General features: G+C 39.0%; 1 protein-coding gene across 1 annotated transcript; it reads left to right on the plus strand.

Moving 5' to 3' along the window:
- Nucleotides 1-18,682: 18,682 nt before the first annotated feature.
- On the plus strand, nt 18,683-19,806 carry LOC147895227 (uncharacterized). Its single transcript, XM_087383429.1, has 2 exons — nt 18,683-18,850; nt 19,237-19,806. The coding sequence occupies exons 1-2, from the start codon at nt 18,683-18,685 to the stop codon at nt 19,804-19,806; spliced, it is 738 nt and encodes a 245-aa protein (XP_087239555.1).
- Nucleotides 19,807-20,577: the final 771 nt, after the last annotated feature.

Consider the following 20,577-nt stretch of genomic DNA (forward strand, 5'->3'; position numbering starts at 1 on the left):
CTCAATAATTAATACACATCGCTTGTAGCCCACAAGGTTCTAGCTTTTAAGTACAAAAGGAGACGTGATGGATACGAGCATATGCGCTCTTCCATCGCTTGACATATTCTCCCATCCATCCCCCTGCATACAACATTATATCCGATATAATTAGAGCTTCATCCACTGCTTCTATCACCTATCATATTCTTCTATCACTCTATATTGCATTCAACACAAGTATAATATCATCTATCTCTTCGACTTCGCTGTTGTCCACTGAGTAGCTCAAGCTCGTCTTCCTCTTCGCTGAATGCACCCTCAACAACTAATTCTGTAGTCAATCGTTGTCTAGCAATTCTCATTATAGCGGCTTCGCTTGCTACCCTAGCTGCAACATTAAATCCTTTCAACAATCGTAGATTTCCAAAGCAAAATACCAAATCTGCAGCTCTTGATGTCTTTAAGCAATCACGTCTCTTAGAATGAATAAAATCGTATGCACTCCAATTTTGCTCACATGCACCTGATGATGCAGCAACAAAGAGCACACGAGTTGCAACATGCTACAACTTCAATGTCTCTCCACCATATTCCTTCCACCAAGTAGGTGCAATAGTCATCTTAATAGCATCAAGATTCCAAGGATCTCCAAAAGAACCTTCATGATTTGTATACCTCACTCGTTGCTAGTAGGCCAATTTTCCTTGATCTCCTGGAAGTAAGTTTTTGCAAACCTCTCGAAAGTTACTATTTTGTGATTGAGCATGTATATGATATTGTGGATGTATTGCAAACACAGCTCCATGCAAAGGGATGTGCATTTGCTTCCATCTCTTATCTGCCAAATATACCACTTGTTGCTTCTCCCTAGGGGCAAAGCGCACAAATTCTTTAACTTGTATTGCTTCTGACATCTTCCAATATACTTTACCCATAATAAAGGCATCAGCATCAACCATCTCAATACTATTACAAATGGCTCTACACATTTTATTCTTTCCACATTTTTCTAGAATAGAGATGATTGTACAAGATGCACACATTTAGAGCCTGGTATTGCGTACTAAGTCTTTTTCTCTAGCCAATTCGACCATCTTCTATCAGCAATAGTCTCGACTAAAGCTTGACGCACTTCCAACAATCTAGCAAGAACTAGAAAAGAAGTGGCAAATCTAGTTTGACAAAATTGCCTGAGTTGCTTCATAGAGTGCTCTCTGAATACTACATGCAAGTATTGATGACTCTTTATAAAACTCACTATGGCGTTAGCATCTTGCAGTACTGGTTGCACAAATGGCAATTGTCCAATATCCTTCAACAATAAGTTGAGAGTATGAGCGCCACATGGCACCCATGTCAAAGTGGGATGCTTTGCCATGACCATCTCACCTGCGGTCTTGTAATTCATACTAATGTAGTAACATTCTCACTGCCACTAACTTTGTGAATTGCTCTTTCGTATATTTTTACAATATATGTCGAAGATTTTTCTTTTAGAGACGTATCAATACTCTCCAAAAACATAGTTCCCTTGGAAGTAATGCACATTACATTTATCAAGGGTCTGGCTTGCTTGCTAGTCCACCATCAAACGCAAGAGTACACCCATATGTAGGAATAAAGTCCAATATCTTTTTTTTCAAGCAATCCGCCACAATTTGTTTGACTCTATCAAGATGATTCATACGCATTTTATTATAATCTGGCAAAATAAATCCTGGCCTAGCACATGACTTCAAGGCATTACAAAATGTGTCATCTCTCATGACATTGAATGGTATACCATTTTAAATAAATGCTTCTGTCCATCTTAAGTGCTCTTCATGCACTTGTTGTTGAAGAAATCCATCCTCCATAGAAGATTGTTCTCCCTTTTTCCTCTTTTTTACCCACTAGCAGACATTAAACTCACTTGTGACCTGCTTGCTAGCATATCTACATCACCTTTACGTATGGATACACTCCTTGCATTTATTGGTGCTTCTCCTTCAACCGTCTCATCAACCTCCGGTGCTCACATCTTGTTGATTTGCACAATTTCTTATTAGGGTTAGATTAACCACTTTCTTCACTTTCTCTAAATAGGATTTTCATAATGAAAGAACATCAGATGGAGTGCATATGCAAGCTCCAACGTCACTACCTATTCCAAGAAAATGTTGCTTGATGCGAGTAGAACCACCTGTGAACTTGTGTCCACAATATTTACACTGCAAGAAAGAAATCGAGGCATGTACTTTTCATATCTCCGTCACGTATGACCAAATCTTGCCATGCACCATGCTTTTGAAGTTGTCAAAAACAAAATGCAAAAAAACTAATTTGAGTATACAATAGAAACATATTGCAATACACATTTTATAAAAAACAACACATATCCTTTGAAAAACACGTTCAAGCATGCAATATATTAATTGTCATTCAATCACACTCTTTAAAACTTTCAATTCGTACACTTTAAAACTCTTTGTATTCTTTCACATTCTATTGAAAGAATATTACATATTCATTCAAAGAAAGTGTGAGAATACAAATACAAAATAAAATCATATTTCTCACATGAGATCTAGGGAACTCAACGAGGAGATCCTAGAACTCCCACATACAAAAATTCTCACAAGAGATCTAAGGAACTCAACAAGGAGATATTAAAACTCCCACAGACAAATTTCATAATTTCATAGACATGAAAACAAGCCCATTTCTCACAAGAGATCTAAGGAACTCAACAAGGAGATCCTAGAACTCCCACATACAAAAATCCTCACAAGAGATATAAGGACCTCAACAAGGAGATCCTAGAACTCCCACAAACAAATTTCATAAACACAAAAACAAGCCCATTTATCACAAGAGATCTAAGGAACTCACCAAGGAGATCCTAGAACTCCCACATACAAAAATCTATTCACATGAGATCTAAGAAACTCAACAAGGAGATCTTAGAACTCTCACAAACAAATATTCACATGAGATATAAGAAACTCAACAAGGAGATCTTAGAACTCCCACAAACAAATTTCATAGACACAAAAACAAGCATATTTCTCACAAGAGATCTAATGAACTCAACAAGGAGATCCTCAAACTCTCACAAATAAATTTATCTCACAAGAGATCTAAGGAACTCAATAAGGAGATCCTAGAACTCCCATAAACAAATTTCTAACACATAAATATTAAAAATATTTTTATCACAAGAGGTCAAAGGAGCTCAATAAAGAGAACCTAGAACTCCCACAAACAAAAGAACAAAGACCAAAACCAAAATCCTCACAAAAGATCTCAGGAACTCAAAATGAGATCCTAAATCTCTCTAACAAAAAATCCATCTTATTTTGGACCTTCTAGATTGCTTTCACAACCTTGAGGACCTTTCTTCTTCTTTTCCTTTTTTGATCTCTTATGCTTGGCTGGGGAACCAAGCGTGAGATAAGAGACATAGGCAAACATTGAGGTTATATGCAAAAATGTAGGAACATATTTGTCCTAATACAAGTATATTCGTATGAATACTTTATTCATATGAATAAAAGTTAATTGTACGAATATGTGGGGATGACATGGCAATTTATATAAACAACGTGATGTGTCACCATTTTTTAAACCGATTTTTTCTTCCATTCGAATCATTCAAGCGATTTTCTCGATTTTTCCGAATCACAAATTCGAATTTTTCTACTTAGGGCCTTGGGTCCTAGCCTCCAAGGTTGCATTTCAAACAAGACTATTCAAAAAGTGTCAACATTCAATTTCAAGTTTCACTTTCAATTTTCAAGAATCAAGCTTATAGGGCAAAGCTTAAATGTTAAGCTCTTAGAGTTAGTCATCTCCTGTCTGTCAATTAGGGAGAGAGGGCTTCTATGTGGGTGTGCAAGCTTAGTGTATTTCTACACATTAGGAGGGAGTTTAGCTAGGGCACAATGTGAGGGTTAGAGGCTCGATTAGGAGGTCTAGTTAAGGCTAGTTTGGGGCCTCGTATAGGCCATTGTTTGGTCTTGGTTTAAGACCCTAAGCAGGTCGGGTCAACCCGACTAGACCAAGTTAGGTAAACTGATCAGACATGATCGGATTAGTTAGCCAGGTCCACAGGCCTCGTCGGCCAGGTTAGCAACAAATAACATTTTAGGTCAACCTCTTCTCATCTCAGTGACAGCTCCTTGTTCGTAGCAGTAGCTTCGGTCGAGATAACTCATTAGCACATTACCTTGGCCAAGCAAAAGGGTGTTTTTTGGTTATCCACAAAATTTTTTTTGCCACAAGGCACTGATGACCTCCTAAAGTGCAAGGCCTTGTCATGAGTGATTGGTCATGCTAACATCAATCAGGATGCTGACAAGGCCATTTTGGTGAACTGCATGGCTACCCTTAATGCTTTTGGAACCAATTTTCAAGGTATGGCATTGACCGCAACATCCATGTCCCTGACCAGCAACAATAGCGTTGATGCTCTATCGACTAGGTTTAGAGCTAGGAGTCTATTTGGGAATTCAAAGCCCGATATTCTCAATGTTTTAGAGAAGAGAGAAAGGCTGTGAAGCCTTATTATACATAACTTTTATTTTATATGAATACATATATAATTTTTATACAATGTCCCATTTTGTGTTCCTTTACAAAATTTATTTTATACTATCATTGTATTTCGTAACTTTAATTGTTGTTGGCATTTATATTTTCATTCACTATTCTATTCAAAAGCATGCTATTAGATAACTTTTTGCCATATAATAGTAATTTTTGAGCAATCCAGCAAGAATCTTACCCTAGCGCAGAGAAGGGAAAAGTGTTCAACATCGCGCGGGGAGCCCAAAAAGGTCAAAACCTTCTATGGTGCATATGGAGCCTATTTGACTTGGTCAAACAAGCTCCCTACGTGCAATAGAGGATTTCGACCTTTCTTGGATCCCCTTGTGATGCTTAATACTTTTCCCTTCTATGCCACGTCAAAAAAACATCATTTGACCACTCAAATTCACACTGAACTTGCATAAACTGATTGAAAGCATCACATAACATGTATAATAACATGGGAACAGTAATAAAACATAAAAATATCTTTTATTCATCGGCCTCAAAGGGAAGAGATTTATAAAATGATTTGGATTACACCAAGTGAACCTAAACAACATCTAGGGCCGAAGGGAGGGATCAGAGCAGATGCACTTGGCGAGTGCAAGGTCCTTGTCCATCACTGTTACCCTTTTGGCTTGGATAGCGCATAAGTTTGTGTCTTCAAAAAGACCTACTACCATCTGCTCCATTGCCTCCTGAATTTCTCCCATAGCACCTGAAGTGAAACACACATCATCCTTGTAATGCTATGCTATTTCACATACAACACGCTAGAAGGGTGCACGGGAATGAGATTATCCACAGTAGTCTAGAACTTGTAGATCTCTTGAAGTGCCTTCACGCTTGATTTGTTGCATCTCTTAATCTTTGGGGGACCTTGCACCGGCCTCTAAACATGGCTCCATGGCCGCTGGTCCACTTTGAACTTCTTTCACCTCTTCTCTATTGTAACCTCCTCGTCAGACTTCTGTGTGTCTGGCGGGTTTGTCGAGCTGGCCTCTTGTAGGGATGTTTTTATCGAAGGTATAGAAATATAGTATTATAATATACTGGCGAAATTTTTCATAAATTATTTTTAAAAGTTTCAAAGAATTGGCGAATTATATCTTTTGTTATAAATTTTGTTTCAAAACTTGGCTAGATATTCTAGGGCATTTAAAAAACTTTCAATTTTCACAAATATACTAAAAACTAGTTATATTGAAAACTCTATCCTTTTTGTTTTACATAATTTCAAAATACATGAAATAGCTAGCATTTAGGATACTGTAGAGTATGCAAAACATAAAATTGTTTAAGGATAATGAATATCCTTCAAATCCAATGGGGGAAGAAAATTCTCAAAGTCTATAGTTTAAATAGTCCAAAAAAGCTAATTATAGCCTTTTCTTTTACAACTTGACTTCCAAAGTGCTAATGCTCTATCATACAGAAAGCTACTAACATCATAAGAACAAGAGTATAATCTCAAGCTAAGATCTAAGTTATCATCTAGCTTATTACGAAGCTCATTCTTCAAGTAACCGAGAGTACTAAAACACCTTTCATCCTCAACTGAGCCAAGAATAAAGGTTTGACATAAATTTGCGAGCTTGAAGTACTCAGAAATGTTATCTTGCAGGAATGTACTGTGAGAGAGCTCGTTCCAAAGCCGAACCATCGAACCTTGCATTTGAACGTTTTCCATTAAATTACTTTGCTAGTGCATGACTTCTCCAAAAAGGGAAGACTGTGAATAAAGCTTTCCAAAATCCAACAAACCATTGTACTTTATATTGTCCATGTCAATGTCCCGTCCAAAGTGTTTTTTGAGAGCATCCAAATGATTCTTTAGACCTACTTTGATACTTTCATAAGATACATTGAACCAAAAATGTGGAAATATGATGGTAAATGCTTCCATTAGGTCATTTCGTGGAAACCTACTTCTAATCTCATCTACCACTGCACTTGCAACTTCACTAAGGGCATTTTTCACTGTTTGTACTTTCTTTAAAAAAGCCTCTTTTTTAATGTATTGTAGTCTTTTGTGTCGTTTGTTTTCTCTCGTCATCATGAAAACCTAATTGTTTGCATGAAGGCAAACATATCCTTCCTAGTCACATGTTAAAAGTGAGGAATCCCCATCTAGGTCTATTAAACTTTTCCAATCTTTAAACAATTTCTTGTCTTGAAAACTGGAGCTTGACTTCTTATCGTATGCTGTTGTTATACTCAAATTAGTGAGTTTTATTGCCTTGACATATTCATTGATATAAATATCCTTCGATTGCGACATTTGACTCAACATATTCATTTTGTCTAAAAGTGGAATAATTCCACACAATCCCAACATCGAATCTATGTTGGTCAGTTTATGATACAAAATATTTGCCTTTTCAATCTCTTCTTTTGCCTCCATGTGCATTAAATAGACCAAAGTCTTGTATTCATCCCATAATCTTTTCACTGGCTGGACCAAAGATATCCATCTAGTATCCACATTCTTTAAAATCTTCCTCCCTTTTGTACCCAGTGCTTCTGCAATAACTCTAAATTGATTGTATCTTTTTGGACTCTTGCAAAAAAGTAGCTTTTTTTAACCAACGTCTCGATTCGTTGTACTGATGGAAATGTGGACACAACTTTGTAAGCTAGATTTGTGCGATGAGCCATACAATGTAACCCAACATATTAAGGAATTCCATAAATGCATATTTTCCTCATTAATATCATTTGCAAATGTTGGGTTCCTTGTGCATGCTTCATTAAACCGAGCCAAGACATTCCCAATGTTGCTCTCTACCCATAGCATAACATCAGTGTCCCATTTTGTGATCCCTACAAGGTGTTTCTTGTTAGGATCCAGTTCTACCTGACGCCTTGTATTCAAAACAACTTTGCTCTTTAGAGTATGCAATTTAGAAGTGCTTTCTATGGTCATCTCCATCTCCTTTGTACTCATGTTATTTATCTCTGCAAGAAGCTCATCTCGAAGAATGTGATTGGCATACTTCCATTGTCCTTTAGATAACTCAAAATCAATAGCGTTACACTTAGATCCTTCCATCCCTAAACCATATGTAGGATCAAAACAAAAGAGCATTCAAAAATAGTTCTAAATCTAAGAAATATCATAGCCCAACATACATGAAAATGGTATCAACTTATTACAAAAAGAAGGATCACATCACATCATGCATACTAAACAATAATGCATATGCATATTCACAACAGAAACTTTTAAAAAATAAATAAGCATACATTTCTTCAGCTTGTCAACTAGATCTAAGAAACTTGGTCCTAGATCGTGGTGCCTCTTAGCCCCCTGCCTTGTGAGCGCAGGAACCAAACACCACTTCCTAAACCAAGCCCTTCTTTTATGTTTGAAATCATAATACTACACTACATAAAGCATGCCAAACCAATTTCAACTTACTCTATACAATGCACCAATAAATACATTAAAAAAGAAAGAGCACATCACAGACAATGATGCATATGCATATTCACAACAGAAACTTTTAAAAAATAAATAAGCATACATTTCTTCAACTTGTCAACTAGATCTAAGAAACTTGGTCCTAGATCTCATGGTGCCTCTTAGCCCCCTGCCTTGTGAGCGTAGGAACCATACACCACTTCCTAAACCAAGCCCTTCTTTCATGTTTGAAATCATAATACTACACTACATAAAGCATGCCAAACCAATTTCAACTTACTCTATACAATGCACCAATAAATACATTAAAAAAGAAAGAGCACATCACAGACAATGATGCATATGCATATTCACAACAGAAACTTTTAAAAAATAAATAAGCATACATTTCTTCAGCTTGTGAACTAGATCGAAGAAACTTGGTCCTAGGTCATGGTGCCTCTTAGCCCCCTGCCTTGTGAGTGCAAGAACCATACACCACTTCCTGAACCCCAAGCCCTTCTTTCATGTTTGAAATCATAATACTACACTACATAAAGCATGCCAAACCAATTTCAACTTACTCTATACAATGCACCAATAAATACATTAAAAAAGAAAGAGCACATCACAGACAATGATGCATATGCATATTCACAACAGAAACTTTTAAAAAATAAATAAGCATACATTTCTTCGGCTTGTGAACTAGATCTAAGAAACTTGGTCCTAGGTCATGGTGCCTCTTAGCCCCCTGCCTTGTGAGCGTAGGAACCAGACACCACTTCCTGAAGCAAGCCCTTCTTTCATGTTTGAAATCATAATACTACACTACATAAAGCATGCCAAACCAATTTCAACTTACTCTATACAATGCACCAATAAATACATTAAAAAAGAAAGAGCACATCACAGACAATGATGCATATGCATATTCACAACAGAAACTTTTAAAAAATAAATAAGCATACATTTCTTCAGGTTGTGAACTAGATCGAAGAAACTTGGTCCTAGGTCGTGGTGCCTCTTAGCCCCCTGCCTTATGAGCACAGGAACCAGACACCACTTCCTGAACCAAGCCCTTCTTTCATGTTTGAAATCATAATACTACACTACATAAAGCATGCCAAACCAATTCAACTTACTCTATACAATGCACCAATAAATACATTAAAAAAGAAAGAGCACATCACATACAATGATGCATATGCATATTCACAACAGAAACTTTTAAAAAATAAATAAGCATACATTTCTTCAGCTTGTCAACTAGATCTAAGAAACTTGGTCCTAGATCGTGGTGCCTCTTAGCCCCCTGCCTTGTGAGCACAGGAACCAGACACCACTTCCTGAACCAAGCCCTTATTTCATGTTTGAAATCATAATACTACACTACATAAAGCATGCCAAACCAATTTCAACTTACTCTGTACAGTGCACCAATAAATACATTAAAAAAGACTTGCTACCCATGTGGCAGTAGATCTGCTGCCTACATGTCAGCCTTAATTATTTCACTACTATAGTCAATCCTCTATAGCTACTAGCCATGGTGTATGAAAGACCAAATAGAGATTGCACATACCAGTTTTAGTAGCACCTAAGCTTTAAGGCATCTCCTTCTGGTACCATGGATGTTGGTGACGAACAAATTCTGCTACTTGTGCTGATGGTTGTGGAATTAGTTCATCTTGCTTCCCTATTCCTTGGCTAGATTGAGAGTGCAATAGATGGGGTGTTGCCCACTATACGCTAACCTCCAGTCTTGTCTCTATCTTACGCCTAAAAAATGATGGCCTGAATCAGAACAGTAGTAGATTCATTAGGTGAGTGCAAAAAGAAAATTTTTCTTCAAACCTGATAGAGTCAAAATGGATGTAAGATCTTTTGTTTGCAATGCCTTTGGAGCTTCCCTTAGAAGTACAACATTCATGTTAGAAAATACCTAACAGAGGGTACAAGCAGCGAAAGACTTATAGTAATGCCCAGGAGCTCACACAGTGTGCGTGTGGGGAATGTGGAATCACAAACTTTTTTACTTAATGTGCATCGCATAGATGTGCAAACTCATCAATAGACAATGAACCAGCCAGATATAGAAGACACCAAAACTTATATATTTCCATCCAAAACTTATATGAAAGCTCCACGAACTGAAGCACAAACACCTTGAAATGAAGGGGCAGGTCAAGGTTCGTAGGTCAAGGTTTAAAGGCAAGAGGAGGAGGGGCTGCTTGCTAGAAGAAAACCAACCTATGGGCTGGTTGCTCCTCATTATGTCCTCGAAAGGGAAGTCCATGGGTAGCAATGTGCTGCACCCTGCCTCACCACACCTGGGGGGAAGCCCCAAGTGTCGACTACTATGGAGCAGCTGCACTCTACTATCCTAGCCCACAATCTAGGCGGTGGGGGCAGGGGGGCGGGGGGGGTAGGGGACCATGAACCTGGGAGGAGGGGCCGCAAAGGAGGTCGAGGATCCCTACGGTTCTACACACAGCAGCAAATCCCATGTGCAACCACAGAAGAGGCCAAGGGCCTAATGGAGGAGCACGAGAGGGTGTGGGCACAAGGAGATAGAGGTGTGGTGGGGGGGCTTGGCAATGGCAGAGAGCGAGGCGCACAGCAAGAGCAGGGAGAAAATCAATCACTACCTAGAAGACTATATTTGTGATACTATGTTGAACCCTTTGTCCAAATCAAAAGACTTTATTTGTGATACTGTGTTGAACCCTTTGTCCAAATCTGAAGACTTTATTTGTGATACTGTGTTGAACCCTTTGTCCAAATTAGCTAGATCATGTTATTTTTATTTCAGTAGATTAGGAATATGAGGAAGTGGAATGTGCTGAAAGCAGATCAGTGTTTATGGTATTGTGTTTCCATAAACACTTGTTTGAGAAGTTCTATGGCAGAGTTTGTTTAACAGAATTTAGCAAAAAAGACAATAGTGTTCCTATACTGCTGCATGAGGTTTTGAATGAACTCAGTGGAGCAAATGACATTTCTGAGTAGGCATGTAAATACGAAGGAGCAGGTAAGGGCTTTGAATTCTTCATAAAGGTAGGTAACATGTGCCCTTCTTCCTACACCTTATTTGTTTTGTTTTTACTTTTGCAGGCCTACAAGCTTCTATAGGATCTTATCCCTAAGCAACGTGTGTTCTTGACGTTGGATCAATACCCATATGTTGCTAGAAAAATTCTTGCATTGCAGTTTCATCCAGAAAGTATGTTCACTGCAAGGAGTCGAGATGTTCTGTCGAGCAATATGTTCGGCAAGCTGCTGTTCTTGAATAGCCTTGAGTCCTAGAATTTTGTCACTTTTGTGACTGTCATTCCGTTGTCATTCTCATGGCTTTTGTCCATGGCAAGCCATGGGTTTTGCACGAGTGTAGATTACACAAGTAAATGTTCACCAGGTTTAACTCACCCATACACTCATTTTTCGAAAGAATGATTACTTCCCATGTAAGCCTCGATTTGAATGCAACAAACGATGAAAACAGGTGGCAATGCTTAATACTGCAAGCTATGATACCCATTCAAAGACACAAGATTTCTCCTTTTCAACCTATCAAGAATGATATCAATGCATCGTGCCGACTGGCATAGATTCACTTTCCCCAAAATCAAAGTTCCAATCACCAGACAAACCTATGATGCGAGACGAGCCATAAGACCCAATAATCCAATGTGGAGCCAGGTGTGAAGCAAACATAGCCATAGGAATCTGGAACAGAGATCCGACAGTGCAAGCAAGCACAGGCAAACTACCAAAGAAATTAGTTAGTAGTGAATAGAGCTACGACTCTATTAAAAAGAAAGAAACGAATGGGCAAAGGGAGATCAAGATGAACCTGGAGAAGCAAACGAAATGCCGGAGAAGAGCAAAATGCAGTGAGATTTGAATTTGGGGTGGGAAAATTGAGCACAAAACAACGATGTGGGTCTCGGAAAGCATGCAAAGTTTGCGAGCTCAGGAGGTCCTCGCTGCTGATGCCATTATAGTGGGGATTGTTGTGAAACACGAGATGGGCAGGGCAAAATCTACTACCACATATGAGAGTCTAATTCTTCACTCACTCAATTGAGGCTCTTTACAGACTGCCACAAAACAATTGCTACATGAATTGTTAACACGTGCTAACAATTTCCCACTCCATAGCAACCACACAAACTTGCCAGTCTAAAATGCACTTCCTACTGTGATTTTACCCTTAGCAATGTAGAGTTTCCTCCCCTCTATCCTGCCCACTCAGCCCCTCTCTCCCTCTCCTCTCCCTCCTCTTTTGAGAGATGTGAGCAGTTTTTCTAATTTTGTTGGAGGACCGTGCACTCGGAACATTGTTCATTCATTGGGCGCTCGGTGTGTAATGGGCTACCTGCATTGCTCGAGAGATGCTGAAATAGCTTATCTTCTCCCAACCTAAGGACTCTTCCCAAGCCATCCACATAGGAAGCAAGGTTTTCAATCTAGGCATTCTGTGGTGTAATGGGTTGGCCACCCGCTTTCCCATTGTTACAATGGCCGCCTAGTGACAAGCACAATTCAATCTGTAAACAACCTTAGGTAGGATTCACAAACAATCGTCCATGGCTTTGGAATATGACCATACTTCCACATGGCAATCTTTAATAGGCCATTCCTTTTGATGTCACCAGAGAATTTAATGGGCAGTCTTCCCATGCTGCCCAAGGTGCGAACATCTAAAAAAGTGGGCCATTGAACAAAGAATCCTTTACTAGCTCAAGAAACAATGTTCACAGTTCATCAAACACTGTGTAAAGCAAATAGTGCCCAAAGGCTATAACGTCCGAAGGATGTGCAGAAATTTGTGAATCCTTTCTTAATTTGGTTTGCAAAACCCTTTCACACCTTAACAAGGCTTGCCATGGAGCAACAACAACTCATGGGATTTTTGCGTTCACCCATGTGAGCTAGTTATCTTAAGTGGTATGCCCCTCATAGATTGTCATGTATGTGAGAGGTAGAATCTTTTTTATATGTTGCTATTCATGAGATCATCAGCACATGGCCACCTTAGTCAACCAAGTGGGTTCCCAACCCATGGCATGAATCTCACAAAGAAACATTTCTTGAAGCCCCGGAGGCAAATTTCAAAGTCCAAGGTTGATTATGAGGTGCACATCTGGAACGAGGTTCTAAAAATAGAGCAATCACTTGAGTTTAGTTCAATGGCTCAGAAGCTTAAGGTTCAATAGAGGTGGTCAGACACTCGATCAATAAACAAGAGTGCAAGCTACAGTGAGACAATTGTGTATGCATACATAGTCTATTATTGTGCATGAGCGCAAGTAGAGCATGTCTACTTGTATAAAGTTTACAGGTCACAATGCCCAAGAATTAATTTGCATCTTCAATGTAGGTTGTCTTTCATCCAAATCATTCAGATCCAAGATGGTAGTATGTGGTCCAAGTTGCTCCTCGAAGCAAACATATTTTTGAAGATAGGAATGTGGATACAGAGATGCCACCAATAGATGCAAATAATGATGCCGATGGATCTAGGGAAGAGGATGAAGATGATGATATGGGCCAAGAAGAAGGTGATGTGAAACATATCACAACAATCCGGGAGTCTCAAGAGTGACACTTGAGGATGGTTCATACTTGCATTGCTCCCATTAGGAGTAGTTACAAGAAGAGGTTCCCTTGGCATTCCTTCAAGATTCCCACAACATGTGAGTCACCGTCGGACTGGACATTTTTGGCAAATCATTTCAAGTTTCCATGTCCATCATCATGGTACAAAGATCTCTGAATGGTTCAAGGTTTTCAGAATATTTTGCAAGATAGAGCAGAGAAGAGGGAAAGGATGAGAGTAAGACAATGGAATTCTATCTTGGAGCCATATGGTCCCAAGTTCTTGTAAGAAGAGAATATTGAGAGAGTGGTAGGAAGGATAGGGTTGGTCCTCCCTTTAAAAGGTTCTATGTATAAAAGGTTGAAAGTTTAACTTTAGTAGTCAATTGTAAACTTGCAAGATTGAGGAATACAAGCTCTCTCTTTTTCTAAAGAGTATTGTTTATGTTTCCCTTGCTCTTGCCTTCGTGGATGCCACTCAACCCGCTTCCCCCTTCTTGCCCGATGCTTTTACCTCCACTTTCCTCTTCTTGATATATGGATAAAATCCAAATAAGTTTTTCCCTATTTTTCATATAGTTAAATTGTAGTTAGTTTTAGATGGCAAGGGACACCAACTATGGGGTAAATCTCCTCTAATCCATGCATGTGAGACACACATGTAAGAAGGGAGAGAGAGATGTAATTGTTGTGAAGAAGTTTGATGAATCTATATGATGATTGCCTCTAAGATTTCTATTCACATGTTTACGGTTCTATTATTCCTTATTCTATTACTCTATGATAATCTATGTTGTATTCCAATGATGCTATTTTCTGCAATTTGAATTGTTTTGGCAATGTGTCAATATAATGTATTGATGCAATATGTTTATGATCTGTTTGTTAGTTTACCTCTTCATTATGAGACCTGAGATCTTTAGGAATTCTACCCTCGAGCTCATTTGAGGGTTTTAGATGAACCCTTAGCAGGTGAACTACTAAGAAACCCTAGGTACCACCTGTGGGTGGACTACTAAGAAACCCTAGGTACCACCTGCGTTCACCCTTAGCAAGTGAACTATGAAGAAACCCTAGGTACCACCTACATTCAAGGGGTATTGCAAAAACCCCTCAACTAAAAATTTTCCTCCAATAAAATCACCCTCTTTACTTTTAACTAACTGATTTTTTCTAGAGTTGAATTTAAAAACTCCTCCTATTATTGTAATCTTGCAAATTTATTTCCAAAAGTGGGAGTTAAATACCCGTCCTTTTGAAGGCACGTGGTACACTTAGATTTTGGGAGGTAAAACCCCCGAGGATGAACCCCAAAACACTGGTAATCTTACTATTCAATTACCCTACTAACTTTGAGATCATGGTTGCCAATGATGCCACTATTACAAGAAGGAAATGATGGTTAACCACCCACCATCGAAGTTCTATTGTGGAAGAATTTCACCAATGGGTTTGGTGAAGGTTGATATGTAATTCATATGGGAATCAATGAATGTGATCATGAAGTTACTAATGATTGTGTTTTATGTATCAATGGATCTGATTTTATGCTATTTGGCATTGTAATCACCCAAAATGTGTATATGATATTACAGGTGGAATGGAAAGCAAGAAGCGAGTGCTTTCATGTTAGACTTTATAGACCCCAATCAGGACCCATTTTTTCATGTACAAGATCGCAATGGTAGTGCCTAGAGGAGTGGAATGTAGAGATCCACAAGCCATTGGGCAACAAGTAAATGCAAACAAAGCCTCAGGGTTGGACACAGTTGTCCCAACAGTGTCTCAAGATGACGTTGATACAACTACGTCAGGAGAGAGCTATTGCAATGTGATCCAAACTTTTTGTCTATAATTAGAATTGCTACCTTGGCTAAGTGGCAACCAACCATCAACTATGAACCAACCCTAGGTACCACCTGCGTTCACCCTTAGCAAGTGAACTACGAAGAAACCCTAGGTACCACCTGCATTCAAGGGGTATTGCAAAAACCCCTCAACTAAAAATTTTCCTCCAATAAAATCACCCTCTTTACTTTTAACTAACTGATTTTTTCTAGAGTTGAATTTAAAAACTCCTCCTATTATTGTAATCTTGCAAATTTATTTCCAAAAGTGGAAGTTAAATACCCGTCCTTTTGAAGGCACGTGGTACACTTAGATTTTGGGAGGTAAAACCCCCGAGGATGAACCCCAAAACACTGGTAATCTTACTATTCAATTACCCTACTAACTTTGAGATCATGGTTGCCAATGATGCCACTATTACAAGAAGGAAATGATGGTTAACCACCCACCATCGAAGTTCTATTGTGGAAGAATTTCACCAATGGGTTTGGTGAAGGTTGATATGTAATTCATATGGGAATCAATGAATGTGATCATGAAGTTATAATGATTGTGTTTTATGTATCAATGGATTTGATTTTATGCTATTTGGCATTGTAATCACCCAAAATGTGTATATGATATTACAGGTGGAATGGAAAGCAAGAAGCGAGTGCTTTCATGTTAGATTTTATAGACCAATCAGGACCCATTTCTTCATGTACAAGATCACAATGGAAGTGCCTAGAGGAGTGGAATGTAGAGATCCGCAAGCCATTGGGCAACAAGTAAATGCAAACAAAGCCTCAGGGTTGGACACAGTTGTCCCAACAGTGTCTCAAGATGACGTTGATACAACTATGTCCAGGAGAGAGCTATTGCAATGTGATCCAAACTTTTTGTCTATAATTAGAATTGCTACCTTGGCTAAGTGGCAACCAACCATCAACTATGGTATGACCCACTTCAAGTCAGAGGGTATGGACAAAAGAGTCCAGCCATGGAGCTTGATGACGTTGGTAGAGAAGAGGGATTGGAGCCCACAGTCGAGGAACCAGTAGAAGAATTCAAGGAGGAAAAAGAATTTAGCAGCACCCATAGTAGCCCATGATTTTTGACCCTAGTATCACCTCAAGGGATGTTTGAAACAATCATGCTTCGAGAAGTGCTAGAATGGAATGGCAAGAGGCATAAGGCCAAAGAGCAACAATTTTAGATGAACTTACCAAAGCAGAGGATTGAACCCATTTTGAGAATTCAATTTTGGACAACCAAATATAACAATCTTTGTAAGTCTGGCAAATCAAAGAAATTCATAATTCAACCAACTCCAACAACACAATTAAATCTATTAAATCAAAGAAATCTAATAAGTCAACAAAATCCAAAAGTACAAGTAAATGCAATCATCCCATCAAATTCGGTAAGCAATCAAAACTGAATACACATTCTAACCCAACAACTCAATTGAATTTTGTAATGCAACTGACTTCAAAAGGAATAGTGATTCTAGCTCTGAAAGTTCCACTAGTTCCACTAGTGCCACCGGTGCCATCAGTTCCACTAGTTCCACCAACCGATCCAATGAATTTCAATGTAGCCATCTTGAAGTGTAAGTTCACTGAGTTAAGCATTGGAGAAGGATGATCATGATAGCCATGTGGTGCAATATGAAACTCGATGGAGGTGAGTTGGTTTGGTACTATGTTTGGAGATCCCAAAAAAACGGCAACAATTTGTAGGCACATTGAGTGGCAAGGCCGTGAGCTACATTGAGTGGATAGTCATTGACCATGCGCTACATTGAGTGAATAGTTATTCATCGCTAATGTTCAACAGTGCCTGAAATAACATTAGGGACCAATGACTATTCCAGTGCACTAGTTTTTATGCTTTTATGGATGTGGATAGTGATGGTGAAAGAGAGCTTAGAAATAATAGTCAAAGTTAAAGTATAATCTCCTTTGTTCCAAATTTAAAAATGGACTTTATGATTCCAAAATTTTTTAATAGTATGTTTGCCATAAAGGGCTCTAAAATATGGAACAAAACAGGTAAGGGCCTAAGATGTTCCCTCACACCCAATGTGACTCTTCTATATTGCAAGAATCTATATTTTAAAGATTTGGATGAGGTGTTTTTATAAACTTATGCTCCTTATTCTCTTCATACATGTATCATACTTTTGTTGATACATGTACCCTACTTTTGTTGATGATTTCTTCAAAAAATCGATGAACTCATTACAATACAACTTGAAGTAAAATGGGTCTCCAAATTGTATAATATGAAAGGCCCAAGAAAACATGCACGTATTGCATCAAGTGGTGTTAAGAGGCTCTTCTTGTTGTAAATGAAAACTTAAGGCATTTTCTTTTTGTTCAAGCTATAAATGCTTTGAGAGAAGAACAAATGTCTATCTCTCTTTGCTCAAGGGAGTCAACATACATCCCCTAAATTCAATGAAGGGTAAACCAAGTTTGTCCCATCATGTATATCACAACAAGCAATTGCCAAGCAATTCAAGGGACATTCACCTCACTAACCCAGTAACTTGGAAGTTGGGGGAGTGAGTATGTGGACATAAAGATATCATTAATGCAAGTTAATCACAACTTTAGTTTTCATGTATAGAAGAAATAGACTAACTTACAATTTTAATATCCATATTTATGTGGTGCAATCTTGTCGAGAACTTTAGTAATTGAGGGAATAACTGTGATGGTAAATTAAATAAAAGAAGGGAGTCCTTTAAAGCTCTTCAGTGTTGCTATAGAGAAGAAGATGAGGTATGATGGCATGTTAATGAGAGACTTTTAGTGTCCATGGATATCATTGCTCTTAACTTCATCCAAGTTTTTAGCATATCCACATCCATCAATTACTGTCAACGAAGTGTTTTTGCAATATACTGATACTAAAAAATGAATGTTGCTTTCTTAATAGAGGAAGTTACCTCATATTATTTTCAAGTTCTTTTAGAAGTGCTAGTTAGTGCTAACTAGCACTAATACTGTAGGAGTTTCAATAGGAATTATAGTATAACCGGATGCTCCACTAGGAGGCTGCTCCATGGCAATTTAAATGGCGCACAATCCTATAGTGAAATCCACGCAGCCGCACTACCTATCCTTCCATTGTTTATACTTAAGCTCCCAAGAGCTTGCCTTGTTTCTCGTCCTGAGTTCTCCCTCTCCTGTGCGCTGCTCCATCCCTCTGAGCCTTGCATCACTTAAACTTGCATTTTCATTCATATATCCATAGCTGTTTGAGCAAGATCCATGCCCACCCTTGATGGCGTCGAAATGGGACTCTCTCGACCTTGTTTGCGCACCTTCTGGCTTTCTTCTCGTTGCTCTTTACCACGCCCATCTTGTTTACCGCGTTTCGAAATTCCCCACCACCACTGTTGTCGGCGTCAACCTGATCAGGCAAGAAGTCTGGGTCATGCACATGATGAAGGTATAAAACGATTTCGAATATGCTGTTTTAAGCTATATTTCTTAAAACGTACTCCGCCTGTTTGCGTCCATCAGCCCTTAGGATTGGGAGCCCGTTAAGATTTTCATGGTCCAATTGGTTTCAATAGAGTGCAGAGTGACAGCGCGAGAAAAGCATGCTTCCTGTGACTGTCATCGACTTCCTTTTGGTCCGGTGTATTGCTTAAAATTGAACATCTTCACGTCAAACCTTATACTATGTTAATAATTGGTTGTGGATATGAATGCTGAAGTGACGGATAATTTTTAAGAATCCGATTGGGCCAGAAGGATATGGTTGAATGTCGTTGCAAATGCCCATCCATATTCCATACTGAAGGCCGTTGCTGATCTACATGTCCGCCACAGGATACTAAAAAGAATGCTCATTTGGCGGTCCAAAGTCTGCGGAATCAAATGTCAGCCTCAATCCTTCTGGCGACTACAGCCCTCATGTTAAGCTCTTTGATGGCTGGTTTGATAGCTGCAGAGTCCAAATATGGCCTTCACAACGTACTTTTAAGAGAGAGTCCGATTCTGACTCCTTCAAATAAGCTCATTTCCATGTTGGCCTGCTTTCTTGCGGCCTTCTTATGCAACGTCCAATCCATCCGGTACTGTAGTCACGTAAGTTTCCTCATTACCATTCCTTTGGTTGACGGCTCTGCCGGCTGTACCCCTGAGTACGTACGTCAAGCATTTATTCGGGGATCCCTGTTTTGGTCCATTGGGCTGCGAGCATTCTATTTCGCCATCCCTATGTTCGTGTGGCTGTTCGGCCCTCTTCCAATGTTCGTGTGCTCTTTTCTCATGGTAATGGTCCTACATTATCTTGATACATTCAAAGGTCCAAGGAAAATGGCCCGCGTAGACTCCGTAAATCTAAAGCTGATTGACAGAGATTTGGACAAGATGAAGCGACCTGAGCAGGTAGCCTGATGGCATACGCAGGAAATCTTTCGTTGGTGATCCTCGAAAATTTAGTTCTGCTACTATTCACGCCATTGTCATACAATGTTCATTGTGTCTTAAGTTTTAATGCTCGCGCTCTTAGGCGAAGTGACAATTTGTAAATTAATCCATCAATAGGCGAAGTGACAATTTGTAAATTAATCCATCAATAACCTCTCACCTATTGCACCCCTCTCCACAAAGTGTCATTTGGGTCCAGCATGGCCTATCAACCACGGGTTAGAGACCCGTGTGTTGGGTCTCAAATTTACAATCATAGGTTGCCTTCTATTTCGAGGTATAAAATTTAAGCGCTCTCACACACACACACACACACACACACATACACACACACACGCACGCACATATAGATTTTTCATTTGAACAATGATTAAGAAATGATATTAATTCAAGCAAACTTCTAAAGTTATAACCTCACGTGTTGAAGCTTAATAAAGATGGCTCACAGTATTGGTGTGCTCAATGTGTGTATGCTGACTATGTGTGTGTGTGTGATGATAATGCTTGTACATGCACTTAGGAGTGTGTTTGGGCTTTGTTTGTGTATTGTGAATGAGTGCATGTGTGATTGTCTAGGAACGTGCGAGAGCATGTATGCATCTCTATGTTTATGTGTAGTTGAATTTGATTGTGTACTTGTGTGTACATGTGTGTCCCTACAAGTGTACGTGTTTAGGTGCATGTGAATGTACATCATATGCACGTACACCTCTGAATGCACATGGGTGGAATATGTGC

The sequence above is a fragment of the Dipteris shenzhenensis genome, chromosome 13 (genome assembly GCF_047967505.1).
Source record: "Dipteris shenzhenensis isolate YYH24624 ecotype China chromosome 13, Dip_SZ_1.0, whole genome shotgun sequence".
NCBI classification, from domain to species: domain Eukaryota; kingdom Viridiplantae; phylum Streptophyta; class Polypodiopsida; order Gleicheniales; family Dipteridaceae; genus Dipteris; species Dipteris shenzhenensis.

Coding starts and splice junctions, on each gene's coding strand:
- LOC147895227 (XM_087383429.1), top strand. CDS start 18,683: ATGGCGTCGAAATGGGACTCTCTCGACCTTGTTTGCGCACCTTCTGGC. Junction 18,851..19,236: donor GGGTCATGCACATGATGAAG/GTATAAAACGAT, acceptor TGTCCGCCACAG/GATACTAAAAAGAATGCTCA.